At 31.4% G+C, this 19,084-nt stretch overlaps 1 protein-coding gene across 1 annotated transcript; it reads right to left on the bottom strand.

The window, feature by feature from the left end:
- Nucleotides 1-1,169: 1,169 nt before the first annotated feature.
- On the bottom strand, nucleotides 1,170-19,064 carry LOC117180630 (sperm flagellar protein 2-like). Its single transcript, XM_033373120.1, has 6 exons — nucleotides 18,622-19,064; nucleotides 11,477-15,250; nucleotides 10,912-11,410; nucleotides 10,338-10,844; nucleotides 1,529-1,882; nucleotides 1,170-1,415 (listed from the first exon to the last, which is right to left on the bottom strand). Exons 2-6 carry the CDS (start codon nucleotides 15,232-15,234, stop codon nucleotides 1,170-1,172), a joined length of 5,364 nt encoding a protein of 1,787 aa, XP_033229011.1. The 5' UTR covers nucleotides 15,235-15,250; nucleotides 18,622-19,064.
- Between the last annotated feature and the right edge of the window lie 20 nt (nucleotides 19,065-19,084).

Below are 19,084 nucleotides of genomic sequence, written 5' to 3'. Positions count from 1 at the left end.
AAATTTATTTCTGAAGTTAAAATATTAACTTTTTTGTAGAAAATTCATGTATTATGTTAAAAATTCGTCTTTTCGCTTAGAAAATTCTTCATTTTGTTGAATTAGATTTCTCAAAAATTAATTTTTTAAACTAAAAATGAGATTTTTGACATTTTTGATTAAAAAAAATCTCTTTGAGTTAAAAATTAAATAATTTAGTAGAAAAATGATCTTTCTTGTAAAAATAAAATTTTTCGTTAAAAATTCAACTTTTTTTGCTTGAAAATTTATTCTTTATAAGTTGAAAAATTAACTATTTAGTAAAAATGCATGTATTTTGTTTAAAATTATTATTTTTTTTTTGTTAAAAAATTATCTTGTTTCCTGAAAATTCACCATTTTCGTGGAGGATTTACAAATTAGGTTAAAAATTCATATTATTAAGTTGACCTCAATTTGTTAAAATTTCTTTTTTTTTTGTTGACAATTTATTTTTAAACTGAAAATTTGTTGAATCAGTGTCTTTTAGTGCAAAATTCATCTTTTATGGTATGAAAGTAATTTTTCTTGTTGTAAATGCACTTTTTGTTAAAAAATTCTAACTTTTGAGTCGAAAATTCAACTGTCTTCTGAAAAAGTTGTCTTTTTAGCTTTAAAATTAGATTATTTTTGTGAAATCCAAATTTTTGTTTTTGATCGAAAATTCGAGTTTTTGGTTAAAATGTATCTTTTTAGGTTGAAAATGTAACTATTTTGACAAAGTGATCGAAAATTCAACTGCTTTCTTAAAAATTCGTCCTCTTGGATTGAAGATTCATTTTTTATGATACAAAAGTCATCTGTCTTGGTTGAAAATTATTTTTTTGTTTGCTTAAAAGTTCAACTACAATGAAACTCTTCTATAGCGCCGATTTTGGGGCTGACGGTGGTTGGGAATTAACTCATTATAGCCCGCTCCGCTTTTGTTTATTCACGCATGAGTGCTCGCCTGCGTGACACCTGCAGAGCGCACGCACCCCGTGCAGCTCCTGTTACGCCGCGGCGCGGTTTAAATTCTCGGAAGGGCTATAGAAAGGAGGGCTATTGAAGGGTTTCATTGTATTTGGTCTTAATGCACAAAATTGGTATCGCAATGGTTTGGTAGTCTAATGAAGAATAAATCAGGAATATTTGGTTGTTTATTATTTGATTTATAATTCTTCATTTACAATCTTACTTACTATGATGCTCATATACTTGGTAGTAAAACTACTGATGTTTGTAAGCAAAACACCAAGAAAACTGTGATTAACAAGTCGATGCGAAAGTACCATATCTGCTTCGTGTTCAAGGTTATTATCTTTAAGACTATCGTAGACATCATCTAACTCTTCCTGAATTCTTTGTAAAATTCCTGAATCTTTAGAGAACAGTTCCAGCCTCTTTGTCAAAACTTTCTGTACGATAAAAATAAGTTATTAATTACTAAAGAGCTTCAACAGAAACAACAAAAACAGATCTTATACGCTATTTTCTAAGCCCACTCTAAATTGTAAGGGATTTTTAATACCAGACAAACTTCTTTTGGTATCCAGTGAATTAAATTTCTTTTATCATGCGGTTGAAGTTTTTTGAAGGTTTTTGTGGAAGACGCGAAAGGAGTTGCAATTGACGCTCTGGTTGCAAATGATTCCTTTGTTATAAAACTGAATGGATTGCCTAAAGTGTTGATACTAGAATCCGATCCCTTCAGTAACCATTGCTGAGATTCTTCAGATTCTGAGTCATCCAGTTTCTGAATCTGAACTAGTCCGTCCCCTGGGAGAATTTCTTGGCCTGTTTGTTCAACAACTTCCTCTATAATAACTCCTTCCGCATATTGTATCGCTGAATTCAGCAAATCCTTAACGATACCTTTGCTAATCTAAAGTTGGGAGTTGAGGAATCTTAGGTACAGAATTTATGGATAAAACTTTATGAAACAAGATCTATAACTTAGTTAATTCACCGCGCTATGGTTTCATATAAACATGTCCGCAAAAGCCATATGGGAGTGGTAGCAAACATTTAATTAAAAAGTGTCTTTGAGTTTAGAAAATAGTATTTTTGGATTTAAATAGTTTTTGTAGTTACACAACAGCTACACCTACATCTAGAAATACGATAGAAGCCCAAAATATTCTTAATTTTGGTATGATTGTAATTTGCGGAGCTGCATCGTAAGAAGAGAAGAATAGAGAAAAATTAATATGTTCAGATTTAAACGAAAGAGTGAACATTATTTAATTTTTTGAAAGGTGCTAATTTTCCATCGGTAGAAGTGCCCAACGAAAGAATAGGTTTATCTCCGAAACCAATTCTTTTCTATTTCCTTAACGATTGACACTTGTGTTGCATTCCATGCAGGTGAGCATATTTTCCACTTTTTTAATTCCTCCCAATCCTATCAGTAGACACACTTCTCATGGTTATTTTTAATTCCATACTTACATGCTTTATTTTCGATTATTTCAATTCCTTCCAATCTGTCCACAAAATCTTTGCACATGCATAGTTTCTATTTGTTTTTGTGGAATATAAGTTTGGAAATTTCAATTTTTTGTTGTTTGCCATAAAGGTGGAGTAATTTTAATTCTAATATTTTATATTGTTTAAACAAATTATAGATTTAATAATATAATAAATAATAATAAATTCATTTCATAATTTTGTGTAAGGAAAAAAGTTATTTATCTTTAAACAGAATTATAAAAATATTCTTTGAAAATGCTACAAATTATTTCTATTAACACAATTATTTTATATTAACAGCTGACATTTTTTTGAATCGATTAAAAGAAATATGTTTCGGGTATTCAAAGTGACATTATTCTCTTTCTTTCTATTCTTTCTTTTGCATTCCTTCATTTTTCAATTCTTCACAATACGCTTAAATTAAAATTTTCTAGGTCGATTAAAAAGAATAGATTTTGATTTTTTGTCTACTCTTTGGTGGAACTTTCGATGGAGAAAAATTCGCGTGTTAATGGGAATTCAGATTCTGATTTTTTCGGAATTCTTCTCTTCTTACCGGGTACCATAAAAAACTCTCGAAAAAGTTGAAATATAATCATCGTGGCTACAAACTAGCGCCTTAACTTCAGAACCACACGAAATAAGCTAAACAATTTTGCAATTAGGGTAATCAAAACCGAGCTGAAAATCATTTTAAGCAATTTTAAGCAATTTTAAGCAATTTTAAGCTAAAAATATTAAAAATTGTACGATTAAATTTTTGTTATAAACTGAACACTTCTTAAATTAGAAATTAAATCATTTTCATTTTAAATAATTTGAAAATTCTTAGAAAGCTTCAAAATTTTATTTCAAAATCTTGAAACATCTGCATGTTTTACATTTATCCAAATTTTGAATTATTTTAAAAATTTTTTCAGAACTTCTATATCTATTACAATAATTCAAATTCGTTCTAATTTTTTTATAATCCTGTGAAATGGAAAATATTTTTGACAAATTTGAAAATATTTTTAAAGATTTAAAAATATTATCTTAAAATTATTTCTTCAAAATAAATACTCATTTTCAATTTTCTTAGGCATCTTAAAAAAATGTGTTTTGTTGTTTTGAAGCTTTTTATCATTCTTAAAAAGCTTCTAAATTTGTTATTCGAAATCTGCAAAAATGCATATCTTTGCAGAACTTCTAAATAAGTCTTCAAATTAGTGGAATTTTTTCTAGGAATTATTTATTATTATTATTATTATTATTAATTTCAATATCTCTTATGAATCAAAATGCAACACGAACAACCAAATAAGTCTGAATAATCAACAATTGTTACTTTTCTTAATTACAAAGTTTCAAATTTTAGGCTAAAAGAATATTTTTTATTTGATAAAAGTCTTTATGAATATATTATTTTTAAGTTATTTTAAAATTGAAAATAGTTTACAAAGTTTCAATCGGGAATTTACATTTATTTAAATGCACTAAAAATTGAGGGACAATCAATACAAAGAAGGTTAGTTCCGGGACATTAGCTAATATGTTTTTTTTTTAATTCTAAAGCTTTCTGCCAAAAATATTGTGTAGTTTGAAAATAAAGCTCGGTAGCATTGTAACACACATGACCTCGAAATATAAACACCTGTTTAACAAAATCAAAATTTGTTTGGAATTAACCCACAAAAAAGTGTGCCCGGAAAAATTTTGAAATTAAAAAATATATATATATATATATATATATATATTAATATTAACCATGTTGTTTGCAACTGAATTTTTTCTGACCATCGCTTCTTACCAATTTTAAAAAAATGGCATTTTAAGAAATGACGGCTTATTTTTCCGGGAAAACATTCTCTACAACTCTACTATTTTCAATTTTGAAAGTAAATTTTTCTATGGCTGAAATCGTTTGACCAATTAAAAAAAAACATTTTTTAAACTAATAATTATATTTTAAGATTATTTAGTTATTTTTAAAATTGGAAACAGTAGAGTTATAGAGAATTTTTTCCCGGAAAAAATAAGCCGTAATTCATTAAAATAAAATCATTTTTTAAAAATTGGTAAGAAACGAAGCTCGGCATAAACTCAATTGCAAAAAACATTGTTAAAATTAATGGTTTTTTTTGTTGTGAATTTTCATATTTATTAGAAGAAATAATGTTTCTTATTAGAAATGACATCATTAACAATATTTTGATTCTTAAAAATCATTGAAAAACTACTTTTTTCAGATATCTGACTTTTGGCACGACAACTAACTTAAAATCTGGAAATTCTTAAATTTTGAACTGATTCCGAACCATATTGAAAGATCAATTATTATTCACTTCATAATCCTTAATTTAAGGTTAAATTTCAAAAATCGCTATAATTTATATTCACTTTTGACCAACTAAAAAGGTTTTTATCCGAAATTGTCGACTTCAAACGATAGTAATTTCTAATTTTTCAAGTATTCAAAACAGTATTTTAAATTTCTTTAAATGAAAAATGTACACTTAAAAATTAACGTCCAAAATGGAAAACTTCTAAGTGAAATATTTTCGAATTACGCACTGTAAACTGAATGATATCATAATTAAAAAGGATAAAAATTCAACTGATTATTTAAAAAACTGTTGAAATTAAACTTGGAGAGAATTTTTTCTACAAATTTTATTAATTCCCGGTCAAAAAATAATATAGAATATGTGAATTGTACGAGCAATGCTGGAACTATTCATACTTGTAAGCATATATTTAGTGGCCGTATTATTGTAATTATTGCCTTCTTTCAAAATTGTGAAAGTTAATTAAATTATTAATATAAATATTTCATGTTTGTTTTTTGTATAAAGGACTTTACTAAATTAGAATTAGCATCTTTAACGGATAAAAATTGTATTGGAGTAGACATAAGCAGCTCCCTGGCAGACCGCAGGAACCGAATGTACTAGTAAAGACCCCATTGGGTCCCCATTCGGTTCCTTTTTAAAAAACTAAAAAAAAAACAGCAAGATCAACTTTTAAGCTGTTGAAATTAGGATTCTACGTTAAATTTTCTATTGGAAACTCACGAAGTATTCGCAATACTTTTCTTTGCAGCGGTAAAAAGTTAAAAAAAATATGCAAGACCTATAACGCCTCTTAACTGCTACTTAAATATGAACAGGCGTTATACGTCTTATATTTTTTAAAACTTTTTACCGTTGCAAAAAAAAACTATTGCGATTATTCCGCGACCCTCTATAGGAAATTTTAATGTAAAATTCGAATTTCAACAATTTAAAAGTTGAATTTGCTGTTTGTTTTTAGTTTTTTAAAAAGGAACCAAATGGGGACCAAACGGGGTCTTTACAGGTACTTTGTAGAGGCTCCATTCGGTTCCTTCGGTCCGCCAGGGCTGGTTCTTAAACAATTTTAGAGCATTTCCGATAAAAAAATTTGTTGTGCTAAACAAGATTGCCACCCTGTAGGAAGTAAATTTATCCGTTTGAATTATTTTCGATCTCTAAGATTGAAATGAAAGAGACGATGTATCCATTTTTATTTCGTGTCTATCCCTTTGATCCTTTTCTATCTTTCTATTTAAGATCGCCTCTAATATTTTGAATCCCAATGTTCCTATCAATGTCTATCCGCCACTTATCCACATGTATCCTATTCGGTCCACTCTCTTTCCCTATCCAATGTTTCTATCCAAATAAATCCTTCGTTTATCCACCCCTATCGTTTTCTATCCATTAGGAAATTCAAAATTTCGTTTATCTTTTTTAATCCCTATCTTCCTATCTTTTCGCAAATGTAAGGCAGCCTTCTGAATCTTAGCCTTTCTATCAACATGAACCCTTTGCTCATTCACCTCTATCCTTTTCCACTCATTAGTCATTCCCAAATTTCGTATATTTTTTTTATCCCTATCTTTTTATCAAATTGAATATTTTTCTATCTTTTTTTAAATATAATTTGGCCCTATCTTTCTAAATTTCAGTATTTCTATCGACATAAATCCTCCACTAAGTGACCACTATCCTTTTCAATCCATTAGGCAATCGGAAGTTTTGTCTATCTTTCTTAATCCATATCTTTGTATCAAAAAATATATTTTTCTATCTTTTCTCAAATAGAAGTCAGCCCTATCATTCTAAATCCCAGCCTTTCTGTCGACATGAATCGTTCGCTTATCCACCTCTATCGTTTTCTATCCATTAGAAAATTAAAAATTTCGATTATCTGTTTTAATCCCTATCTTCCTTAGCTTTTCGCAAATTTAAGTCAGCCCTATCCATCTGAATCTTAGTCTTTTTATCGACATGGAACTTTCGCTTATCCACCTCTATCCTTTTTCATTTATTCGACATTCCCAAATTTCGTATTTTTTTATCCCTATCTTTCTATCAAATTGAATCAGTTTCTATCTTTTTTCAAATAAAATTCAGCCCTATCTTTTTGAGTCCCAGTATTTCTATCGACATGAATCCTCCGCTAAGTCACCACTATATCCTTTTCCATCCCTTGGGCAATCTAAATGTTGTCTATCTTTCTTAATGTTTATCTTTCTATCAGATTGAACCTTTTTCTACCATTTCTCATATAGAACTCAGCTCTATCCTTCTGAATCCGAGCCTCTCCATCGACATGAATCCTTTGCTTATCCACCTCTATCCTTTTCCATCCATTTAGGCATTGCCAAATTTCGTATATATTTTTAAATCCCTATCTTCCTATCTAATCGAAACTTTTCATATCTTTCTGCAAATGTAAGTCAGCCCTATCCTTCTGAACTCCAGCCTTTCCAATTGCACGGATCCTTCGCTCATCCATCTCTATCATTTCCCATCCTTTGGATCAAATTGAATGAAATCAATGTTTGAATCAATGAAATCAAATAAAGAAATGAAATCAATTGTATCTTTTTCTGTCTTCTTTCAAATATAAGTCAGCTCTATCCTTCTGAATCCCAGTCTTTCTATCGACATGAATCTTCCACTGAGTCACCACCATCCTTTTCCATGCATTGGGAAATATAAAATTTTGTCTATCTTTTTTAATGCCTATCTTCCCATCTAATCTAATACTCCCATCTAAGCTACTTTAATACTATTTTTCCGGGGCTAGAAACTCGAAATATATTATTATATAGCAACTGATAAGACTACACAGTAAAAAAGTGTTCAAAATGATACCGAAATCAATACCATTTTGATATGCAACGAAAATGATACCGAGAACAAGATCATTTTGATCAGCCGGAATGAATGAAAGACTTTTGAGATCATAATGATCTGATTCGGAATCATGTATAAAGTCAAACCAAGATGGCTGACGTTCTTAAAGTACTTTAACCCATGTAAAAGCTTTTTATGGTTGCTGATCGTGCAGTTTACTTGAAAAGTTAAAAAAATAACAAAATCTGATATTAGAACATATCACCTGTTAAGTGTAGTTGTCACTTGCATGCGGTTAGATACAATTTTTAGGTTATGTCGTTATGACACAGCCACCAAGAGTTTGCGGCCATTTTGTTTAGCCTGACAAATGCACCAAAAAATAAGATCAAATTGATCCAAATGGACACATTATTATGATCTCGAGAGTCAAATGATCGTTGGAACAAAATGCTCTGCAGCAAAATTGATCTTTTTTTTTTTACTGTGTACTACATTTTTAAGTTATTTCAAATGGATAGAAAATAAAAAGATATATCGTCGATAAAAATAGATGAGAATATTTAAATGCGGTATAGATTCAAAAGGATATAAATTAAGAAATGAAGTGAGCATAGAAAGGGAAAAGATTTATAACTATTTGATTGATTAACATGGATAGAAAATGAGATGCACCCTGCTGGAAGTAAAAAGATTCAAAAAGATAGACACGTATTGATAGAAAAAGATAAGAGATATTCAAGCCCTCCCAAATGCACACTTTGCATCCCACAAACTTTATCTTTTCTTTCCACGCCCTATCCGTCGCGTGAACTTAGATCTATCTCTTTGTATCCCTAACTCAATTCCTTACAGTTACAACTGTCTATCTTTCTCTATCACCTACTCTATATATTGTGGTCACATGGCTATCTTTTTCTATTTTTGTCTTTCACAAATGCCTGTCTTTATCTATCCCAAACTACCCAGTATCAACGATATATAATTTTGATTTATATCCATTTGAATCCACTCAAATATGTAGTATTCTTATGCGTTTCGAAAATAATATATTTTGAATTTCAAACTCCCGCAAACTAGTATTAAACTAGCAAGGTTTTATATACCTAATAACAAAATTCCCTAGCTTTACGACTTACTCAGTCGAAGTTCGAACTCTTCAAAGGCGCCTGCTGACCTTTAGTTATATACGGTGCAAATTATTTCACCTGCGTCTGACTTTTACAGTCAGCCACCTACTGGGAACCTGTCGCTACTAAGTCAGGGATGTAAGTCAACTATCGCGTGCCTCCCTAAAGATAGATGTGGATAAGTGGCGGATTCGTTTAAATAGAATGACTAGGATTCAAGCAGATAGGGCTATCTCACATTTTAAAAAAAGATAGAAATAGATTCACTTGGATAGACAGACTGGGATTCAGTAACTAGGGCTATATTATGTTAAAAAAAGATAGAAATGGATTCACTATAGGAAAATAGGGATTAAATAGATAGACGAAATTTAGTATTGGCCAACAAATAGAAAAGGATAGAGGTAGATAAATGGAAGATTGATTTATATAGAAGGACTGATATTCACGAAGGTGGTGCTATCTTATATTCCTTAAAAGATAGAAATGGATTTACTTGGATAGGAAAATAGGGATTAAAAAAGATAGACGAAATTTGTCATTGCACAATGGATAGAAAAGGATAAAGGTGGATAAGTTAAGGATTCATTTAGATAGAAAGACTACGCTTCACGAAGATAGGGCTATCTCCTATTTCAGAAAAGATAGAAATGAATTCACTTGGATAGGAAAATAGGAATTAAAAATGTCAGATGAAATCTTAGATTGCCTAACGGATAGAAACGTATAAAGGTGGATAAGCTGTGGATTTATTTAGATAGAACGACTGAGATTCAAGAAGATAGGGCTATCTTAGATTTTAGAAAAGTTATAAAAAGATTCAAAGAGATAAGAAGCTAGGGAATGAAAAAGAAAGACAAAATTTTGGCTAACGGATAGAAAAAGATAGACGCGAATAAGTGAAGGATTCTTTTGGAAAGAAACACTAGGATAGGGATTGGGAGTGAAAAGAAAAGGACAGATGTGGATAAGTGACGGATAGACATGAATAGGAAGATTGGGATTCAAAAGAATAGAGGTGATTGTTGATTGGATGAAAGATAGGAAATGATCGAAGGGATAGAACTGGGATCAAGATGGACATATCGGTTCTTTCTATTTCAATCTTAAAGATAGAAAACGATTCAAACGGATAGATACTCTGTCCATTTACTTCTATCAGGGCAGTCCTTTCAAATTATTTTAACATTTCCAAGCTATCTATGAGAACTTAAATTGAGGTTTCTATTTCCTTTGGAATCACAGCCACTGACGCAGAAACCTCCGAAACTGGTTGATTTTCGATATTGACGTGCAGCTTGCATTATTTGAACAAATAACTATGAGCTCGGAAGTATTTTGCTCATCAGAGCTACTTATTGCAGCACTTATTTATTCAGTTAGATGATCATTCCAGTTAAGCGCTATGTTTTTACTTGTTTCGTGATGTTTTACGTGTATTTAATGCCATCCACGGCCATTTTGATTAGTTCGCGTAGGGGCCGACAGGGTCGCATAGCATCTTTAAATCCCCAATACAATCTGAGATCGCATAAAAGAGCCAAGGTAAAAATAAAGGACTTCTAAACTTTCAAGTGTAATACAACTTTACCTCCTTAGTTTCCTCTTTCGCAAAGTGCTCTTCAGCCACGCGTCGCTTCATCTTAAGAAGTTCGGCAACGTACTTTTCTCCATCTTCGAAGCTCGTACAGATCTGATTACCCATGAACAAAGCCAAAGCTTTCCCCAGACCTTTTTTAGGATCCTCGTCTTTACAGAAAGCAAAAAGTAAGTCCATGTAATTTATAAGGAGCTTCTGAGTAAGGAATAGTTCCGACAAGAGTTTCTTGACTAGCATTAATCTCAATGTTTCCCCAGGAGTTATATGCTCATAGTCTTCAACCGACGCATATGACTGTGCACCTTCTTCATACGTTTTCAACACCTTTGAAGGCAAGTTTATGCCACTAATTCGTTCAAAATTACCACCCACATCTTCCTCGCCTTGATTCACTTCCGCAGTGGATTGCACGTGAAGAATATGTACACAGTTCGGATCAATTTCAGTTGAATTGTAAAACCAAACTGGTACAGAATGAAATTGTTCTCGAGTGATCACCTAAAAACATACATTTTTGTTAATATAATACTGCATATTTTAACATTTCCTGGCATAAAATTTTTACCTCTTTCAATTGAGGATCATAAGCTTCAAAGACTTTTTTTGCTTCTAAAAGTTGATCTGTAGAAGGCATCGGGATTTCCATCCCATAAATAATAAACTCACGCCACTCGATATAGTCACAATCGCTTCCAAACAGTTCCTGAATAATCCGACAAACTTGTTCAGTTTTTAAATTATACCACGCAGGAGGAAGTAATATTTCATCTTGTTCTGCGCCAAGAGATATTATGTCCATCAGGATGTAGAAAAGGGCACGTCTTGAGATGTTTCCTTGAGGTGCAGCATTATGCAGAGTATCCATTAAGTGCCCCAGTTGTGCCATTTTAAATCGAAAAGGAAGTATTTCTTCTGTTATCAGTGGGGGTTCTTCAACTTTGTTAGTTTTGATTACAAATAGATCACCATCAAAGAACATCTCTCCTTCAATTGACCTTTCTTCCTCGATAGCCAAGTAAAATTCATTTGCCATTTCTTTAACACTATTAACCTCCCTTTCATATCTGTACAGCAAAATATATAATTATATCAATGATATCTACCTAATACTTGAAAAAATGTAAACCTACCTATCGACAAGTTCTCTATATAGACGGTGAAATTCTTTTTGAACAGTGTCCAGAAGAAAACTGATATCAGAACGAACGGCATTGTCTAACATCTTCAGTCTTATCTTCATCCGCTTGATCTCGGACATTGTAGCATAACGCCATTCTTGCAGCAAACCTCGATATTTTTCTAAATTTTCACCTGAGGCTGCAATTGATGGTTTGCGTGACTTTTTATTTTTACTCTTCTTTGGATTTGACTCATTTTTCCACATATCATGGAAGAAAGACGCAATAGAATCCACAATATTTTCAACACAATCGATATTCACTTTAACGGCAGTATAGCAGATATTTTGATCAAGTTCGTAATCGCTCTTCTCGATATCAAGCAATAAATCCGCGAGCTCGTTCTGGATTAATGCACAATCTACAGCGGCTGGTGGTTCCCAAACAAATTCACTTTTAGCTTTTTTAGTCTTTGTCTTGTCCTTTACTGGCACCTTCGGTAGTTGTTGAGTAGCTTTATCAGCGGGAGTATCCAATCGTTCAAGAAGCATTTTGGGCAGTCTATTTCCCAAAGGTTTTTGTAGCATCGAGGTGTAATAATCCTGAAGCATTTGAACTGTATCGATACATCTGTCTATCTCGACCTGAGTGATGTTTATGTAAACATTAATCAGAGCTATAGTTTGCAACGCAGTCCAATGATTCTGTATCAGTCGCTGTCTCTCTTCCTCTGATTCCTTCTTCCTTTGGTCGCAAATTTCAAATAATTCGGTTTGCAAATCAGCTACACGACACTGCAACTCACACTTGAGTGCAGAATCCCCTCTCGCGACATCGTCAAATTGATTGAATTCACGATAAAATGTCTTGAAAACTTCCTGTTTTATATCAGGACGTGATATAAAACTTTCCATGTGATTGACTACAAAACCTTTATAAGGTAGGATAGCATTTGAGTGGATCCTTTTTTCAAAAAATATGTCCTTTAGATTTGAAACGTAAACCGACTCCAGGTTCTCCCAGAGGACTGCTAGAGCTTCGAGAACCTCATCAGGCTGCGGAAAGCTAACCCATTCCCAAGCTTCTTCTCCTGGTTTTATCTCCACAAGTAGCTCACTTTTTTCTGAAGTGACTTCTTCTTCCTCTTCGTAGGTAGAATTATCGGAGAAAGTCTCTGATGCTTTTGGAATGATTTGTTTGACAACAGACTGTTTGGCTGTCGAATCCTGAATCTGATCCAGCTTCTTCAAAGCTTCTCCAAATAGCTCCGCGGATGCTTTTCTGGGCAAGGACATGTCTCCTATGATGAGCCTTGCCAGACTTTTCAAAGTAAGTACATCAAAAGTAGAATAATAAAGAACATAAGCTACACTTTCTGTGGCATAAAATGTGTCCATAGGTGTTGCATCCTCTGGAAGAATTTCAAAGATGTCTTCGGCGTCCAATCCTTTTGGCTTTGGAATAACTCGAATAAAACCTGTCATAAACGTTTTCGAATCTGAAGTAGCCCTTGTAATAGGATTGGATACTAGTTGAGATTTTCTGTAACTTGAACATTTGTCAGAGTTCTCATCCTCGAAGGTTATCCTCGATGGTGTGGAAATCAAATCATCTGCATCGGAATCTAAATTAATAAACGGCAACTTACGACCTGTTAAAGCAGATTCAAGACTCGCCATCTGTTGATAGTTATTTGGATAGTCCACAATCGCCCAGCCTCTTATATTTGGCAAACTTTTGAGATACTGTATTAGTATTTTCGTATTAAGCTGATAAGAAATGGGTTGTCCAAGCTTCAAGAAATCGTAAGCCCATTTTCCAATGTAAGCATCGTCCGATAAAGTAGGATCCATGTCTTCATAAGGTATATTTTTAGGAGTTTGAACTTGTTTGTCTAGAAATTTTGATTCAGCAACATTTTTTGTCTGAGAGGGCTTTTTAGATCGAGTAGGTTTTGCTACATTATTCACAGAGTCTTTTTTTGGTTTACCAGCTTTATTTCCAGAAGCTACAGGACTTATATTGACATATTCGATGTCTTTCATTTCTTCTTTATATGCCTTCAAGCAGTAGTTAATAGCATCTTCCATAAAAATTAACTTAATTCTACTTGGTTCTAATAAATGCTGAAGAGTGACAAGTACTTGATTTGGAGCTCCAAGGACAATAACACTCTTGTCCACTTTAGGTATAGGAGCTGGTTCAGGATCCGGAGGATAGGGGTATAAAAATTCGAGTAATCGATGCACGATGTATCCTATCACGATGTATCCTAATCTGAGAATTTCTTCAGTCTCGTCATCTATATCAGGAAGATGTTCATCCCAAGGTGATTCATAATTGTGGTAGGTGTTGAAATCAAAATTGTTCAAAGCATCATTTCTCTCTGATTTAAACTGAGTCACTTCTTCTGCTGCTTCTTCTCCAACTGATTCTCCTCCATTTCCTTCCACACTTGAGGGTTCAAAAATTGGTTGATGATTTATAAAAAGAGCCCTAAATTCATTCCAGAGTGATCTGGGTATGCAGCCATTTTCTTTTAGGCATTCTGCAGTTTTGATTGATATATCAATTAAATCGCTAATAATTGCCGAGCACGCCTGCTCATGTTTTTCTTTAATTTTGCGAATTTTTTCATCGCGCATCCTTCTTTGAAGTTCACAAAGTTTCGCATACTCGTCCTCAACAACTTCTTCATCTCTGTATTGAATCTCTCTTTCACTTTTATCATCAACCATAATTTCTTTTTCTTTCATATTTTGCATCAGATTTTCTACTATCTGACGATTCTCAGCAATTTGATTCTTATGACAACGAATCTCGCAGAGATTAGAGATCATTCGTTTCTCATACTGAGATTGAGTGAGAACCTTCTCGGCGACAATCTCATTAAATTTATTTTCTTGATCCTCAAGCAGTTTCTCCCAAACCTCAGAGAGCAATAGTTTTTGCATTCGTTCTTTGAAATTTTTAGTCGTCGACTCTTGGTTGCGTCGATTCTTCATCTTTTTCAGATACTCCTCCACAGCATTAAACATAATTTCACTAGTTTTTAAATCCTTCCGAGATCTCTTCTTTTTTGGGTCCACATAAATTCCAGATGGAGTATTGAGTTTGCGTTGGAAGTCGTCAATGTCTTTAAGTTCACTTCGCTTCACCTCTACAAGCTTTGCTTTAGGTACTGATTCATCAAACTTTTCCTGACTTTTCAGTTTTTGAGATTCTTTGAACTTTTTTCTTTCCCTTTTATATGCATCAATGATGACTTGTTTTTCTCGATACCACTGAACAGTTTTAGCCTTTCCAGCTAGAGGAGCAGCCAGAGGATTTTCAGAAGGTGCACAAGGTGGAGGTTCTTCAGATACTCTAGTTACATTGAATTTGGTGTATGTGGGAATAATTTTTTCTCTTTCTTTTTGGAGTGTAATGAAGCGGAGTCTGTCCTTGTTCTCTAAAGACAAGTAAAGTTTGAAAAAGAGTCGCAGGGCAGTGCAACCTTTTCCATTTGAGATTTCGTGAATGGACTGATCATCACAATCAACTCCGATGAATTTTAGCCAAACTTTCAGGTGCTTTAGATTTACTCGAGAAACAGCTGGATCATGAGTAGGGATCATTGTACTTAGCTGGCTGTCGTTGATAATATTGTAGCTATGGAGAATTTTGGCCATCAGAGTTCCGTCTCTCGCAAAAAGTCCAAAAAAGTCCGGGTGTAGATCCAGCATCACGCCCAGCCTCGTTAGAAACCACGCCTTTAATGTTTCGCTCATTTTTTACGTCTTTGAACTTTAGTGGGTGGATAAAAACTAATTATTAAATTAATTAACCAAATTAAATCAAATTATTGATATTATAAATCTGGCCTCTTTTTCTCGAACGTCATTTTCACTCTGTCACTCTGTTTATCGTTTTCTTCGTCCATCTTAACCTAACATATAAGATTATCTGGCACTTTTGAAATTATAAAGTAATAATAAATTATATTTTCGAGAAAGAGCAAGATAGTTGAAGGGAAAGGAAAACCTTGAAATAGGAAAACGTAATAACATTTTTTTGGGCTGGGAAAAGTCAGAGATTTTGAGAAAAATTGAAAAGTCAAGGAATTTCTGTAAGAAGCACTCTAAGTTACTCCAAGAATAATCAGGGCTGCCACACTGACTTAGTGATTTTTTTCCCTTAAATTATTTGGGATTTTGTAAAAGTTTTCAACGAATTTCAAGAGGTTTAAAAAGTTCCAAGAATTTGAATGATTTAAAGGAATTTAAACAATTTTCTATAGAATTTAAAAGAATATCTCTTATGCAATAAATTATCTAGAAGTTCAGAAAGTTACCATAAAATTTCTTAGGATTTTATAATCTTTTAATGGATTTCTAAGAATTTGTGGACAAGAATTAAGGGATTTCGTGAGAATCCAACGATTTTAAAATATTTAAAAGTATTTCCATAGATTTTACAGAAATTGAAAGATTTTAGGATATTTTTTAAATTCCTAAGAATTTTCAAGAGAATTTCAAGGGACTCAAAAATAGTTTACAAGATTTAAAATATCATTTGTATCAAAATATTAGGGTGCCATTAATACATTTCAATAGTTTGAAGTTATTTAAAATGATGTCTAAATTTTAGAGTATTTTTAAAAATTACAAAGAATTTTTCAGAGCTTAAAAAATGTGAAGGGGTTTTAAAAGTTTTCAAAGTCTTCGAAATATTTCAAAGTTTTTCAATTGGGTTCAAGCAACAATCAAAACATTTCAGTGAATGAATAGGATTTTCTAGAATTTAAAATATATTTTTTTTGTTCTCTGAAAGATTACGAAGCCTCCAAAGAGCTTTAAAAATTTTCAAGAGATTTCAGAAGATTTCAAAGGATTTGAAATATTTGAGACGATTTCAAAGAATTTTCAAAACATTTTAATAATTTAAAGCCATTCCAAAAGATGTCAGACTTAAGGTTATTTTTAAAAATTCCAAGGAATTCTCCAAAGCTTCAAAAATATCTTCTGAAATATTTTAGGGTATATTTATCAAAAGATTCCAAGGAATTTTTAATGGATTTCAGTAACATAATGGCATTTCAAAGGATTTGAAATACATTTCAGGGTATTTTAAGATTCAAAATCATTTTTAAGAGCTTTAAAAAGTTTAAAAGGGTTTGAAATATTGTATGGTATTTTAAAAGACTCCGAGTAATTTTGAATAGATTTCAATAATTTGAAATTAATAATAATTTAAATCAAAGTGTTTAAAAACTGCCAGTACTTTTTTTTAAATTACAAGGAGTAAAAAGGTAGATCAAAGAAACTGAAATATTTTAGGTTTTTTTTTCAGTGCCAAGAAATTGTGAATAACCACACAAAATGTAAAGGGATTTTTAAATATCTTGATGGATTTAAACTATTTTTTAGTATTTAAAAAGGTTCAAAGGAATTTTAAACAGATTTCAATACTTTGAAGTGATTTAGAAAATTTAAAAGATTTTAGGGTACTTTTAAAAAACTCAAGAAATTTTAAAGAGCTCTAACATGTTTAAAGGGACTACAAAAGACTTTTAATATTCGAGATTTTTTCAATTCCAAGGAATTTTCAAGAGCCGTACGAAATTCCAAGGGATTTGAAAAAAATTTTGAAGGCTTTTAAATTTTTTAGAGTATTCAAAAATAGTAAAAGGAATTTTCAGTTGATTTCATTAATTTAATAGGATTTAAAAGGATTGCAAATATTTTAGGATATTTTAAAAGCTTTGAAAGCATTTTCAAAAGCTTCAAAACATGCAAGGAATTTCAAAAAGGTATTTTAAACAGATTTTTAATATTTTCGAGTATTTAAAAAGATTCACAGGAATTTTAAACAGATTTCAATAATTTGAAGTGATTTAGAAAATTTGAAAGATTTTAGGGTACTTTTAAAAAATCCAAGAAATTTTTAAGACCTTTAAAATGTTTCAAGGGATTACAACAGATTTTAAATATTTTAGATTTTTTTCAATTCTAAGGAATTTTCAAGAGTCGTACAAAATTCCAAGGGATTTGAGAAAGATTTTAAAGGCTTTTAAATTTTTTAGCGTACTCAAAAATAGTGTAAGGAATTTTTAATTGATTTTATCAATTTCATGGGATTTAAAAGGATTGCAAATATTTTAGGATGTTTTAAAAGGTTTCAAAGCATTTTCAGAATATTTAAAAACATGCAAGGAATTTCAAAAAGGTATTTTAAAAAGATTTTAAATATTTTAGAGTATTTTAAATGATTCTGAAGAATTTTAAACAGATTTGAGTAACTTGAAGTGATTTCAAAGTATTTGAAAAAATCCCAAGAAATTTTCTAAAGCTTTAAAATTTTTCAAGGAATATTAAAAGATTACAAAGAGTTTTGAATATTATAGAATGTTTTCAATTGTGAATAATTTTTGAGGGCCATACAAAAATTTTAAGGGTTTTTAAAAGATTTCAGTAGATTTAAAAAATTTTGATTTTGTTCAGTTCTGCGTAATTTTCAATAGCCATACAAAATTTCAAGGGATTTCAAAAAGATTGAAAGGGATTTGAAAATTTCTAGAGCATTTAAAAATATTACAAGGTAGGTATTTTAAATTAATTTAAATAATTTAATGGGATTTCAAAAGATTTAATATATTTTAAGATATTTTAATAGTCTCCAAGTAATTTTCATGAGCTTTAAGAGTTTTAAAGAATTTCAAAGGATTTTAAATATTGTAGTGAATTTTAAAAAATTTCGAAATTTTTTTAAATAAAAAAAACTAATTAACTTATAATATGACAAATTGAGAGTGCATTCTGCGCAGATTAATCAACTTTCAATATTTTCTATCTATGATTCCAAAATAATATGCAAATGGCAGAGACGGAAAAAATGAAAGGGGTCTCTCACATCAAGTACATAACATAAAAATAAATCATAAAATTTCGTTCACAAGTTAAAAGAAAATTTATTAAATTTCCAAGCCATTTCTAACAGTAGCATTTAAAACAATTTTTTCGCATATGCGCATTTTAGACCAATTTTTTCCATGGAAACCTAAGTTTTTTTAACCCTCAAATATTTAAATTTCCGGAATAAGAAAAAATGTAAGGACCATAATGAACCGAAATAAAAAATGAAATAAAAAAAGGTTGTGAATTAAATGTTTCCATCACCTTACGTTTTCTAACTACTTCGAAGTCTTTCGCTTACGACTCCTGATTTGGAAACTAATAATTTAGAATTAATCGAGCTTCATCAGACATCAGTCGTAGGATTTTTGCTGTCATTTTCATTCCTTTGATTTTATATTGAACAAAATTTTACAACTATAAATCGACACTTTCGACTTGATATTTGCAAGCTTCCTCCTATACTTCCAGTGCTTACCTGCCCCCTTCCTCACAAACATTATAAATGATTAGGAAGGTTAGATATCAAGATTAGGGAAGAATAATATTTTCTTTGAAACACATATAATAATTCACAAATTCCATAAACAAAAGTATGAATAAAAAATAAAACTGTTCAAACTTTTCGCGCCTCGTGGAAATATCAAAGTTCCGGTACAGCGGCGAACATTGGTAGGGGAAACTTGTCTCAACTCCTAACACCCTACTTTTCCTGAATTCCCCTTCT

This window comes from Belonocnema kinseyi, chromosome 9 (assembly GCF_010883055.1).
Source record: "Belonocnema kinseyi isolate 2016_QV_RU_SX_M_011 chromosome 9, B_treatae_v1, whole genome shotgun sequence".
Taxonomy (NCBI): domain Eukaryota; kingdom Metazoa; phylum Arthropoda; class Insecta; order Hymenoptera; family Cynipidae; genus Belonocnema; species Belonocnema kinseyi.
Note: the sequence above shows the minus strand (reverse complement) of the source record. Positions and strands in the feature narration are given on the sequence as shown.

Coding starts and splice junctions, on each gene's coding strand:
- LOC117180630 (XM_033373120.1), bottom strand. CDS start 15,234: ATGAGCGAAACATTAAAGGCGTGGTTTCTAACGAGGCTGGGCGTGATG. Junction 10,845..10,911: donor ATGATCCTCAATTGAAAGAG/GTAAAAATTTTA, acceptor GTATGTTTTTAG/GTGATCACTCGAGAACAATT. Junction 1,883..10,337: donor CGAAAGAGGAAACTAAGGAG/GTAAAGTTGTAT, acceptor TCCCAACTTTAG/ATTAGCAAAGGTATCGTTAA.